Source organism: Castanea sativa, chromosome 10 (genome assembly GCF_040712315.1).
Source record: "Castanea sativa cultivar Marrone di Chiusa Pesio chromosome 10, ASM4071231v1".
NCBI lineage: Eukaryota > Viridiplantae > Streptophyta > Magnoliopsida > Fagales > Fagaceae > Castanea > Castanea sativa.
The window spans coordinates 39432376-39445372 of record NC_134022.1 but is presented as its reverse complement, the minus strand read 5'-3'; the positions used below and the strand labels follow the sequence as shown (position 1 = coordinate 39445372).

General features: G+C 33.1%; 2 protein-coding genes across 2 annotated transcripts; both read left to right on the top strand.

Moving 5' to 3' along the window:
- Window positions 1–389: 389 nt before the first annotated feature.
- On the top strand, window positions 390–1936 carry LOC142612519 (uncharacterized). The gene is made up of 4 exons (XM_075784602.1): window positions 390–989; window positions 1090–1239; window positions 1387–1545; window positions 1923–1936. The coding sequence occupies exons 1-4, from the start codon at window positions 431–433 to the stop codon at window positions 1934–1936; spliced, it is 882 nt and encodes a 293-aa protein (XP_075640717.1). The 5' UTR covers window positions 390–430.
- Window positions 1937–2603: 667 nt separating this feature from the next.
- Window positions 2604–8487, top strand: LOC142612518 (uncharacterized). The gene is made up of 5 exons (XM_075784601.1): window positions 2604–2735; window positions 5306–5434; window positions 5733–5900; window positions 6659–7164; window positions 7876–8487. Exons 3-5 carry the CDS (start codon window positions 5780–5782, stop codon window positions 8485–8487), a joined length of 1239 nt encoding a protein of 412 aa, XP_075640716.1. The 5' UTR covers window positions 2604–2735; window positions 5306–5434; window positions 5733–5779.
- Window positions 8488–12997: the final 4510 nt, after the last annotated feature.

The window sequence follows — 12997 nt, the reverse complement described above, 5'->3', positions numbered from 1 at the left end:
GAACGGGAATATTGATTATCGAACCAGTCCGTCTGTCTGTAAAAACGGATGGACAATTTTTTATATATCAAACCATAGGTATACGATACACACCAGAGTTGAAATCATATTTTGAAAACATGATTGTATAATTTAACAATTATAACTAAAATTATGTTTTCAAAATGCGATTTTGCCTTGTGTACGTGGTTGTGTGCAACAACAGTTTCCGTGCTTTATATTCCTATTAATTTTGGTGTGTTATTTGTCTTTTCTTGTTGAAAAAAAGGGGCAAGTTCTCTCACTTAGTCTCTTCTCTCCTTGTCATTATATATATAGCTCATAAGCTGATAACACATTTCCCATTATTGCGAGGTACAAAATCCTGTGATCCTTTCTTAATTCTTATATCTAATATTATTCATGATTTGTTCCTAGTAGTAACAAAGAAATGGAAGAAGATAGGCCGGAAGTGGATCACGATGAGCTTGCTCTCAATTTGTACAAGAATACGATGACTGGTGAATGGAAGAAGGTTGTTGAGACGTATGAGCAACACCAATTATCAGCCATTGACGCCAGGATCAACAAGTCAGGGGACACGGCATTTCACGTAGCTGTCTCCATTGCACCAGAAGAAAAGGTTCAACAACTTGTACGTGTAATTACCGGTGTTTCGGAGTTGGGTTTATGGACAAAAAACAATAAAGGGAATACCCCTTTGCATGTGGCAGCATCAACGGGGAGATTGAACACATGCATCCTCCTTGCTGCAAAACTTGATGAGTGTTTGGAGGTTAAAGATTTAGTGGTTAAAGAATTATTTCGTAACAAAGCCGGTGAGAGCCCTCTCTTCTTAGCCGCTTTTCATGGTAACAGACAAATCTTCCTTTACCTGCACTTGTTACTCTTGAAAGCCTCCGACAAAGACCTTAAATCAATCGATCCTGCCTACAGAAGAAATGATGGTGAGACTGCCCTTCACTGTGCCATTAGGTGGGAGTATTTCGGTAAGCATTTTGCTTAACTTCTTTTCATACTCCTATTACCGATATATGCTGAGTATTTTCTTATCTATTACTGACTGGTTTTAATTATTATGGTTGAGAGATTTGGCATTTGAGATACTTCAAGTGGAACCTAGTCTTGCATATGCTGTGAACGAGCTAGGAATCACCCCTTTGCATCTCCTAGCAAGTAAGCCTTCAGTCTTCAAAAGTGGTTCTCACCTTGGATGGTGGAAGAGCATCATATATTATTGTAAGTATTACTCAGTTGTCTAGATTTAAATCACAAACTCTCTTCAATTTTGGAGATCGAAGTTTTACCTACATTACACAAACTTTTCTTTTGTTGTTGTCCATTGTCCAACATCACCTATCATTATCCTTTGTTGATGTGTGAAAGGTATATATGTTGAAGAGCTGGAGCACGAAACTGTTCGTAAAGAATCGGTTGATTTAGTCACTAAGGGGTCTTCCGTAGAAGACATTACTCACAAATTCCCAGAGAATTACCAAACATGTATTGCGTTCTATCAAGTACTGTTGAAGATGGCTCAATCCGGTATGGAATGGGTCTTGTTTTTTTTACTGTTAGAACCGTGTGATTAAATGATTAAATTTATCATATCTCAATACTAATATGGTATAAGAGTATAAGATCCTGAGTATGATTTTTGTCTCTCTTCCACTCTACCTCTCATTTAAGATTTTAGGATAATCGATAAATATCCTACCAAGCTTTTGAGATAATCAGTAACATCTACTTTTAATCAAAAGTAAGTTATTGCAAAACCAGTGACAAGACATGAGATCAGGGAAATGCAAGAATGTTCTGACCAACGCTAAGGGAATAAACTTTTCTAGTATCATTTAACTCTAGGTTTATAAGATTCATGGAGTTGCTTTTTCCATTATTTGATTTTTTTTTTCTTTTTTAAGAATCATGTCAGTGATTTTATAAAAAAAAAAATTATAGAAGTAAGACAATAATATTGAGCACACAAACTAAATATATAAGAAGCAGGGCATACCCTACAACTTAGAATACAAAACAGCAAGACTAGGAATTGTAACACACTAGCATACTTTGTCATATCATGTTATAATATTTCAAAAATTGTTTGTGTCACTATATCGTATCCATACTCGTGTTTGTGTCTGTGCATTCTAGCCTATAATACTTTGCCATCCATAAGAGTCTCCCTTTTATAATTTGATTCCAAGAATGTGCTACGGGGATAGTAACTCTTTGCTTTTAAGACCCGGGCGGTAGAGAGGTTTGGTTGTGGATTGCCTCCAACATTGTTTTGCTAACAAACATGCAGTCTTTGGATGATTGAAACTCACGATTACCTTCCATTTGCCTTTGTCCGACACAATACCTTCCATTCATTGATATTGATGTCTCTAATTAATCATGTGCAAATAATAATAATAATAATAATTAATTTCAACAAATTTTTTTTCTAGCTTTACTACATAAATGAATTAAACGGAATAATTGAAACTTCAACTTATACAACAGAACCCAAAAACCACGCATGAAAATATTGTTGATTTATTTTTCTCTTCTTTAGGTTTGTAACCGACGTGTTTTCCTTTTTCTAGCGATTGAAAGATGCAAATGTAAGAATGAAGATGTAAAGAATCCCAACGCACAGAATGTTACTGGCCAATCAGAACAAAAAGGCCGGAATGAAGATGTAGAGAATCCCAACGCACAGAATGTTACTGGCCAATCAGAACAAAAACGTAAGAAATTAAATTAATGCATGTATGTCGTGTATTAGTTTTTTAATTTCATTTGAAATTATGGTTATTTTACAAATGATAGTATACAAGTTGTGATGGATCGAGTATAAAGTAAAACATAAAAATTGGAATAGAGATTTGTATTCCTTTTGATATTATGCATTTCTTAATACAAATCCTCTATCTCATATATATTAATAAATAAAACTGAGAGAAAATTCAATTAAATTTTAAATTTGCATTCAATTAGAGTCTAACTTTGTGCCACATGTCCCATCTAATCTAAATTTTAACTTATTGTGCCGAGTTAATTCAACGTAAAAATTGGATTTCAATTAGAATTTAATGTTGCGCCATGTGTCCCATCTAATATAAGTTTTTAAATTTTTATGCCAAATGAGTTTATTTATTTATTTATTTGAGAAACACACACACACACATATGCCAAATGAGTTAATATAGATTTTTGTTTTTGAACTAATGAGCATATTTCTTATAATATTTCTATTTAGATATTTTGTATGCGAAGATATTAAATGTAATACACTGTAATTGAGCTGAACAATCCCATGCACCTATCTCCATTCAATTTAAGAGATATTATTTGACTAATTTATTATTTTATTTTGTGTTGTATTTAGTAGAATTTCACAGATAATAATTGTGAATTGATATTGTATATATAGTATCCAATAGTGATTTTCAAAATTATATATGTAATAGCAATGTAATGAGAAATTTGGTGCAACTAATATTAACAAAATTGCAGGGAAAGACTATTTTAGTACATTCAAATGTTCTAATCAAACTATGTCATATATGTTTAATAACTCAAGCTAATATCAATAGCACTACTACAATTCATTAATCCCGTGCATACGCACGGGTTACATACTAGTCTATATAATAATAATAATAATAATAATAATAATAATAATAATAATAATAATAATAATAATAATAATAATAATAATAATAATAATAATAGTAGGTGAAACTGAGAGAAACTCAAATTAGAATTTCAAATTAGAATTTTAATTTTGCGCCATGTGTCCTAAAGTATTTAATTTCAAAGAGTTTTATTTCTTAATTTTATAATCAAATGTGGAACCACATCATAAATATTCATTCAAGTGAGTTATTAAGTACAAAAACCAAAGAGTTTAGAATAAATGAATCTTAAAAAAAAAAATTGTTTCACAATAATAATAAAAAATGGATAATTTACATTTTATATCTAATAATATCCTCAAAATTTTTTTTAAAGAGTTAACAAAATACAAAAATGACTATCAATAGTATTTCAATTATATATATATAAATTATATTATGCATCTTATTGTATATCTTTAAGTGCATCCATGCATATGTATGGGGTTACAAGCTAGTATATATTTATAACCAAAACAGATTGAAAATTCAATTAAATTCTAAATTAGAGTCTAATTTTGCGCCGCGTGTCTTATCTAATTTTTAAATTTTTGTGTCAAGTGAATTATGAGTTGCAAAAATTAAAGAGTCTAAATTCAATTAAATTTTGAATTGAATTTTAATTGGAGTTCAATTTTGCACCATGTATCCCATCTAATTTTTTAATCTTTGTGGCAAGTAAATTATTGGGTGCAAAAATCAAAGAGTCTAGATCCAACTAAATCCAATGAGAAACCATTACATGTTTTAGAAATTTATGGCTTAAAAAATGTGTAAGTTGTAATTCTTATACTAAGTTTAATTTGAACTCATATATATATATATGTGTGTGTGTGTGTGTGTAATTGTGATTATTTTTGAATCTACCTGTGTATTTGCACATGGTTACACACTAGTATTTCTTAATACAAATCCTCTATCTCATTTTTTAAATTGTTAAAAAAATTTCAAAATCAATATGGTTTTAGATTTAATATGGGTAGTTGGTCCGGTCCATCTATTAAAATATTGAGTTGCATGCTTTACTAACCTTCAATGTTAATGCAACGAGTTCCAATTAATTCAAGTGATAAAAACTTTTATCATCAAATAAGAGATTTAAAGTTTGAACCCCTCCTACATAAAAAATGAAAATCTGATTAGTATTTATCTTGATGATAAGAGCATTTATCATTTTGACTCTTACATCTTGATAGCATGCAATCCTCCTCTCTCACATACACCAAGTTATTATAATGAGGAATCCCTTGAGGTTAACTTCAAGATGCTAACAAGAAGTTTTGAACCTAGAATCTTGTGGATATCATAGAGTTAGGAACTACAATCTACTCTCTTCATTCATCATCAAAATACGTAAAGAAAGAGTAAAAAACTAAATGTAAAATGAATAATGTCAATGTAAATTTACATTGTTACTGTAATTGTTGATGGAATTATACATATAGCGTCATTGATATGGGAAGTTTTAGGATTTTTTTTTTCTTTTTTTGCGTTCAGAAGATGGCTTTGGGGGTTGGTCGGGCAAAATAGGGAGCATTTTCTATTTTACAAAGACTGATGTGAATGCATATTATTTGCTTATTACTAAAAAAAAAACTTTTTATTTGCACATTATGATGAATTATTTTTGTTTGTCACAGAAGCAGAATCCCAAGCTCCGAGATTAGTTACGAAGCATGAATTTATACGGAGACGTTATGCGGACTGTTTTAACATTTTCCGTCTTTTGTACACAATATTCATCCGGATTATTCTGGGCTTTGGATATGGTATGTCACCGTATTAGGCTTCAACCTACTTTTAACACCCCCCACCCCAACACAACACATAAAACAAAAAAGTATTATTATTTTCTATATAAAAGAACTTATAATTATTTATAATAATTTTATTAATGTGATTTCAATTACATTCATCACCATCATGTCAATTTGTTAGCTTTTTAAGTAAATATATACCTAATTAACATATTTGCCTTTTTGTAATATATATATATATATATATATATATATATATATATATATATATATATATATATATATTACATTTAACGATCATAACAATCAGAAGGTATAAGGAGGATAAAACAGAAGCATGTATATTCTGTTCAAATCATGAAAATTCTTGTCAAGAGTACAAAAGCTGAAGAACCTAAGTTGGACTGCAATAGTGGGTCGAATCCTGGGCAAACAACAGACGGTTACAGTGCTATTGAAGTGAAAAATATTGGAAGAGGTGATTTAATTCTCCTATACTATAGTTTTATGAATTTATATAGATTTTTTTTTTTTTTTTGTATTTAACATTATTTTTGAAATATTTTAATTAGTTATCATGTTTTGAACTCGAGTTTCTAAGACTCGAGTTGCATGTGATGGTAGTCTGATGTGGAAAAAAAACCACGTGAAAATCAAGAAATTTAAAACTCGAGTTTCCCATTCTCCACATTCCACGAACATGCCTCTTCTTCTTCTTCCTCCTCAGTTCTTTTCTTCTTCCTTCCAGTCTAATTCTTCTTCTTCTTGCCCAATTTGGTCCTCTGTTCTTTTTCCTATTCTTCTTCTTCTTTTTCCTTTTTGATTTGGTCTTTTGTTTTGGATCTGATATGGTCCTCTGTTCCTCTATTCTTCTTCTTTTGTCTTCTAAATCTTCATCTATAGAAATCAAGTCATGTAGATTTGGGTTTATTTTTTACAAACTCGAGTCTATAAGACTTGAGATCTATGTGGCAAAAAACCTCCAGATCAGCAAGTGGAACTTGAGTCTTTTGAGACTCGAGTTTCATATTGAACTCGAGCCAATAAAACTCAAGATGCTACTTTACTGAATTGTTTCTAACGCTTGCTAACTAACACTATTGTCTCCCAAATGCATGCTAGACTGCAAATAACCTCAATTTATATATTGACTCAGATTGTTAATTGTTAAAGTATATCAGCTATTAAATCAATCAATTTGATCTCGATTATAATCAATGCTTTTGTTATAAGCAGAAAAGGAGGAAATGCCAAAAATGGAAAAGACGGAGACACCCTTACTTATTTTACTGCCAGAGAAAAGGAAAATGCCTGAAACCGCAAAGATACAGATACCCATGTTGGCTGTGGCAAAAGATGGTATCACGAAAATGGTCGATCAAATACTTCAAAAGTTTCCAATTGACACTAATGACATGAGCAAAGAAAAGACAGAGACAATCATATTGCTTGCAGCAAGAAATGGTATTACGGAAATGGTTGAGTGCATACTCAAAGAGTTTCCAGTGGCCATTAATTACATGACCAAAGATAAAAATATTGTGCTTTTAGCCGCAGAAAACAGGCAAACACATGTATTACAATATCTGCTCAAGCAAGAGGTTGTGAAATGTAAACTAATTCATGAAGTGGATGCAAATGAAAACAACGCATTGCATCTGGCAGCCCAGATAGGAAAGCAAAAGCCTTGGCTAATTCCTGGAGCTGCATTGCAAATGCAGTGGGAAATCAAGTGGTACGAGGTATGAACTCAAAATCAGCTTTGTCCTCGATTTTTATCACACAATGTAATTATAGCACATCGTAACTAATGCCACCAACCTACAAGCACTTTTCACATCTTTTTAGCTATCACCTAACCCTGTATGTAGCAATTGTTGCGTACGGGTGTGCACCAAATCCTCTATCTTTTAAAAAATTTCTCATCTCTTACATACTTTTTATAAAAAAATTGAAAATATGCAATAAATTTTTATTTTTCCCAGTTGAACGTTTATCAATAAACTCTCTCTCCTTCTCTAAAGCTTTTGTTTTGTTTTTTTTTTTTTAATATTTAATTTCTTCTTATGTTGCCACACATAAACTTTTGAAAACCCATATTTTTCTATTCCATTGTTCTGTTATATATATATATATATATATATATATATATATATATATATATATATATATATATATATGTATGTATGTAATTGAATTTAAATTTTATAAGGATTCTTTATTTAATTTCCTATATTTACACCCTCAATTAAAATTTTACTATGTTTTATTTTCTTTAAATGGTAGACTAGATAATTTAATATATAAACACATTCATAATAATGGTTATTAATAACCACCATAATTATTAAATTCTATATTTAAGAAAAAAAATATTTAAAAATAGTAATATTTTAAAAAAATTTCTTGTGCATGAGTTAGTGATTCTTATTTGTATATATTAATGCATGCAGTTTGTAAGAGACAACATGCCGCAACACTTCTGTTATCAAGTCAACAAGGAGGGCATGACCCCAAAAGAAATTTTCAATGAAACACATGAGGAATTAGTAAAAAGTGGAGGCGAGTGGCTAAACAAAACCTCTGAATCCTGCTCAGTTGTGGCTGCTCTCATTGCAACCGTTGCCTTTGCCTCGTCAACCACTATCCCAGGCAGCATCAATGAAACAAACGGCACACCAAACCTTGAAAGCCACTCAATGCTCACCATCTTTGCTGTCTCCTCACTCGTTGCTCTTTGCTTCTCCATCACCGCCTTGTTCTCATTTCTTGCTATCCTCACTTCTCGGTATGAACAGAAAGATTTTCGTAGAGACTTGCCAAAGAAACTTCTACTTGGCTTGACTTCTCTCCTTGTATCCATTACATCAATGTTGATTTCTTTTTGTGCTGGACATTACTTTATGCTTAAGAATAAATTGAAAGACAAGGCCTTTCCAGTATATGCAGCAACATGCTTACCGATAGTCTTCTTTGCCATACAACAGTTACCACTCTACGTTGATATTGTAAGGGCTATTTTCAAGAAGGTGCCCCAATCAAGCTATAAGGCGGTTTCTCTCTAGGGGTTTCTTCTACATTATAGATACTTTTTATTTTTTAATATTTGTACTTCTTCTATCAATCGAGATTGATGGTGTGCTTAAGGATTGTAATAAATTGTTTTCTATTTTAAATTAATTTGGGATAAGATGTGTTTTTGGGCTTTATGAGTTCTAATAGACCAAGAATGTATTGACACCTTGTGATGAATTAACCAATTAACTTAGTCAAGTTAATTAATTAATCCAATTAACATGCAATAGCGTGGTAGCACAAACAAATCACCAACTAAGTTAATATGCAACGGAAAATAAAGTTAACATGGTGATTTGTCTTCGAATGGGGAACACCTCTAAGGCAAAAACCCTACTGAGTGATTTTAAGGTCACCACTCCCGAGAATCCACTATTACCATAATAAGCGGTTACAAGTAAAGGAATCCCAATACCTTATACCAACCTATAGTTGAACCCTTACCCCAATACCTAATTAGACTTGTTCTATAATGACAATCTCTTCTTTTAATGTACAGCTCCCAGAACGTGACTAACCAATTCGATGCACGGATCCAAGTACGTGACTAACCACCAACTTAAGAAGGATGTTGGCTACAAAGTTCTTCAGTTCATCACATGATGAAGATCACGAAGCATCTTGGTTACAAAAGTCTACGGTGTACAAATGCAGCAGCTTCTTGAAGAGAAAGATGAACTAGGGCATATGTCTCTAGTTCACAATATGCTTGTGAAAAAATTTTGCATTAAGGTGCATCATCTGTGACAGCCCTTAAAACAATCCTTATAAATGTTTAGATTTGTGAGAAAAGAAAGCTCAAACAATTATTCACGTATTGGAGTGAAATCAGATCTAGAAAACTGATTTTCCAAAATCTCGATAGATAGGTTATTTGTCGAGAGCTGTCGAGTATCGGGCTGAAACAGCTTTTTAAATCTCGATAGATACTAGCTATCAAGCTTTAAAATCTAACACTTCTTCACTTGAATCTTGGACAGATTTGCATGGTTTTAACACTTGAACTTGAAACCTTATTCCTTGAAGTATTAAACACATCCTAGATCTATCCAATTACAAGTAAAGTGTGTTTTGTCAAAGGATTAGCCAATTCTAAATTGACATATGTTCCTAACAACGATATGATAACCCAAGAAAACCTAACCGGTAAAAAACCTGGGGAGGATTTAACTTAGCTATCCTCAAGGTAAAATAGATCCACTATGAAAGAATTGAAGTTTTTATAATATATCTTAAACCACTAACATCCTATTGATACCTCATGTAGAAAACTTACTACCACGACCACATGACAGCTCCGAGTCCACGGACTACTTCTTTCCTTGATCTACTGTAACCACAAGTTCTCCTATTTGTGACTTTGAGACTCAACTCAAAGGTTTCAAATCTTCTTTAAGTTCTTTAAGTAGCAACTAAAGCGATCATCAAGTTCTTGACGCGAATCTTGATCTTGATAACCTATGTGTGTGTATGAAGGTAAACACCTCTAGATCTCACAAAAGATTCAACACACAACACTCTAAAGACTTCTAAAACGTAGCTAAGATTTTTCCTTTTATATTTGGAGTAAAACATAAAACCCAATACGTCAAACGGGCTTGGGCTGAATTAGAATTTCTGCAGAAAAATAAATCTGCACGTGGTTCGATCGATCGAGTCTAATTTTCAATAGATCAAGCCTTGCAGATTTTGTCCAATAATTTCTGCTATCACTCAATCCCAATTTTACAATTAAACACACTTTGAGCAAGCCTAAACTTAGACTCTATGTTTTGATTATGGTTTGCCAACATAATACATATTGAAGTTCTAATACATTAGTCCCTAAGGTCTTGGAACCTAACAATCTCCCCATTTGGCAATCCGTGACAAAACACATCACAAAAATAAAATGCTCAAAGTTAAAAACAGCCCATTCAAATTAAAAAATTAAACTTCTTGATTTCATAAAACATAAAATAAAAGACACATATCATTAATAACCTCATAAATATAAATCCATAATCAAATGTACCATATTTGAAACAAGAAACAATAGAACAACTAAACACAAAACATAAAGTCTCATAATGTCTCCCCCTAACATATACAACCCATAAAAATAAATACATCAAGGCAAAAAGTAAATACATCATAAGCCAAAACCAAAAATACATCATGAAGCTCCTATATACAATCTATAATCTCCAAATCTCCCTCTATTTACATATGTATGTACTCCCCCTTTTTGTGACGAATTGACAAAGGGCAATCAAGAATCACCATCAAAAGGTGGAGCCTGAGGAGTAGAACCTCTAGCATGCGCCAAATCTACTCGTAAGGCTGCAACCTCATTGAGCAAATCCAACAAAAGCTGTCTATGCACCGACTGAACAGTCACAACCGTATCCAAAGTGACACATATAGAGGAGTTGCTCGATGTAGACGGTGGAGGATCCACGGCAACTATGGGGTCTACATATTTCTCAACAGAAGTATCATCGGAAGAAGGAGGCCTAAATGCATCACCTGTAGAAGGCTCGACTCTAGGGCGTTTAGAGCTAGCTTTCAACTGAGCTGCTCTTTGCCTAAGGAAGGTGGCACTTATAGGAGATATGATATGGACAGGCTCTAATGCAGGAAAGTCCTCTAATCATAAATCCAAAAGAATCCTATGAATGAAAACTGGAAAGAATATACCATGGGATTTGGCACTACTCCTATGAACCTCAACAAGTGAGCTAATGAAAAGAGAAGGAAAACTCATAGGAGCATTAGTGACAAGAGCGTACAAGAATTCACATCTCTCAATGGGAATAGTATGAAGGATTAGTATCCTATCTAATGGAAGTACCATTGATGAGTGACATAATATTATCAAGGGGACGAATCACAGTGTAAGGGTACATAGGCTGCTGTACCAAAGGTACACCAAGAGTAGAGGCCATTACCTGAGGAGTAATGACATACTCTTCACCCCTTATCCAACCCTTCACAAACTGAATGTTGGAATCATCGAAGTGGACAGAGAGGTTCGAGTAGAACTCTCTATTCAAAGCAGTTGGAGGAATTAGTGATACTTGTGGCATGCCATTCCTTGTAAAACATCCTGCATTCAGCGTATTTGCTATTTCCTCACTTGTTGCTTTGTGCGCCTTTGTTATTTCCTTGTTTTTGTTTCTCACCATCCTCGCCTCCCAATAGCAACCAAAAGATTTTCATTGCTATGTGTCGAGGAAACTTCTGCTTGGCCTAACATTGCTCTTTGTATCCACTGGGGCGATGTTAATTTCTTTCTGTGCTGGACAATTCTTCTTGCTAAAAAGTGAACTGCAAGATAAGGCGTTTCCTGTGTATACGGTGATATGCCTACCTATAATCCTTTTATCCATAGGAGAGCTTCCACTCTACTTTCAACTTTTAAGGGTTACTGTCGAGAAGGTGCCTCCGCCAAGCAATAAGGTGGTTTCTATCTAGGGCGTTTCATTTACATCCTACAACTTTGTGTTGGATTGATGATTTCACTTTTTCTAATGATTGATTACTATGGTTTCTTCATGGTTAAAATAAGCTATTTGTTTTGGGTGTTGTGTGTTGAGCAGCTATATATCTACTTTTGTGTATCCATATGCCTGTGTTTTCACTGGACTTGGGATTTTAAGCTTCAAAAATGTTTGATTTACGAGCATAATAATTGAATAATTAAGTGTTTATGTTGACTGGCTCTCTACGATTGAACTTCTTTATCCAATCATTTGCTTCTAAATATATAATTTCTATAGCACGAAGCAGATGTAGGTGTGAGTAATTAGATGGTTTCTTTATTCAAACAATTTGCTATTTTTTTTTTTTTTTTTTTTTTTTTTTTTACAAGATAGAATTCTACTCTAGCCTAATCTAAGTGTATATGTGTGTGAAGCTCCCTCCTGAAGACTTGAATCCCGGTCCTTACCCCCCCCACACCCCACAAGCACTCATATTTATGGAGTGGTCATCGCACCAAAGGTGTGCGGTGGTAATAAAAATTGTCCAACGGCTACTTTTTCAAATAAACGGCTATATTGTGTTTCACACCAAAACGGCATCGTTTCTCATTAAAATAAACTTTGCCGTTTTGATCAGGAAAACTAGCTGTAATTTTATCAAGACGGTGTTGTTTTAAAACACTGCCATCTGAACTTATCTTCTCCCTCGAGATATCAGAATTTTGTTGATGACATGTTAATCACGTGTGTAATTAGAGAATAACTGTTCCCAATCTTTATGCATCTATAAATTTGCTTTTTAATTATATGGTTTCTTCATGGTTCAAATAAGCAAATGTAACTGAAAATGTATAGAAAATAAATTTAAATCAACCGAAATTTCTATACCTTTAGCATCAGGAAGAGAGAGAACATTCTCTAAGCAGAGAAGAGCCTTTGAATCACCAGCATGGCTTAATGGAATTTTACCCTATACCAAAAGAATAACAGTGGCAATAGATCCTTCAAAAGCCTCTTTTCGTTGGAACCCTCGTGT

Bases quoted from the DNA above. Each gene is read 5' to 3' on its own strand.
- LOC142612519 (XM_075784602.1), top strand. From the start codon at position 431: ATGGAAGAAGATAGGCCGGAAGTGGATCACGATGAGCTTGCTCTCAAT. The intron at 990-1,089 runs GTAAGCATTTTG...TATGGTTGAGAG, and splicing joins CATTAGGTGGGAGTATTTCG to ATTTGGCATTTGAGATACTT. The intron at 1,240-1,386 runs GTAAGTATTACT...GATGTGTGAAAG, and splicing joins GAAGAGCATCATATATTATT to GTATATATGTTGAAGAGCTG.
- LOC142612518 (XM_075784601.1), top strand. From the start codon at position 5,780: ATGAAAATTCTTGTCAAGAGTACAAAAGCTGAAGAACCTAAGTTGGAC. The intron at 5,901-6,658 runs GTGATTTAATTC...TGTTATAAGCAG, and splicing joins AGTGAAAAATATTGGAAGAG to AAAAGGAGGAAATGCCAAAA. The intron at 7,165-7,875 runs GTATGAACTCAA...TAATGCATGCAG, and splicing joins GGGAAATCAAGTGGTACGAG to TTTGTAAGAGACAACATGCC.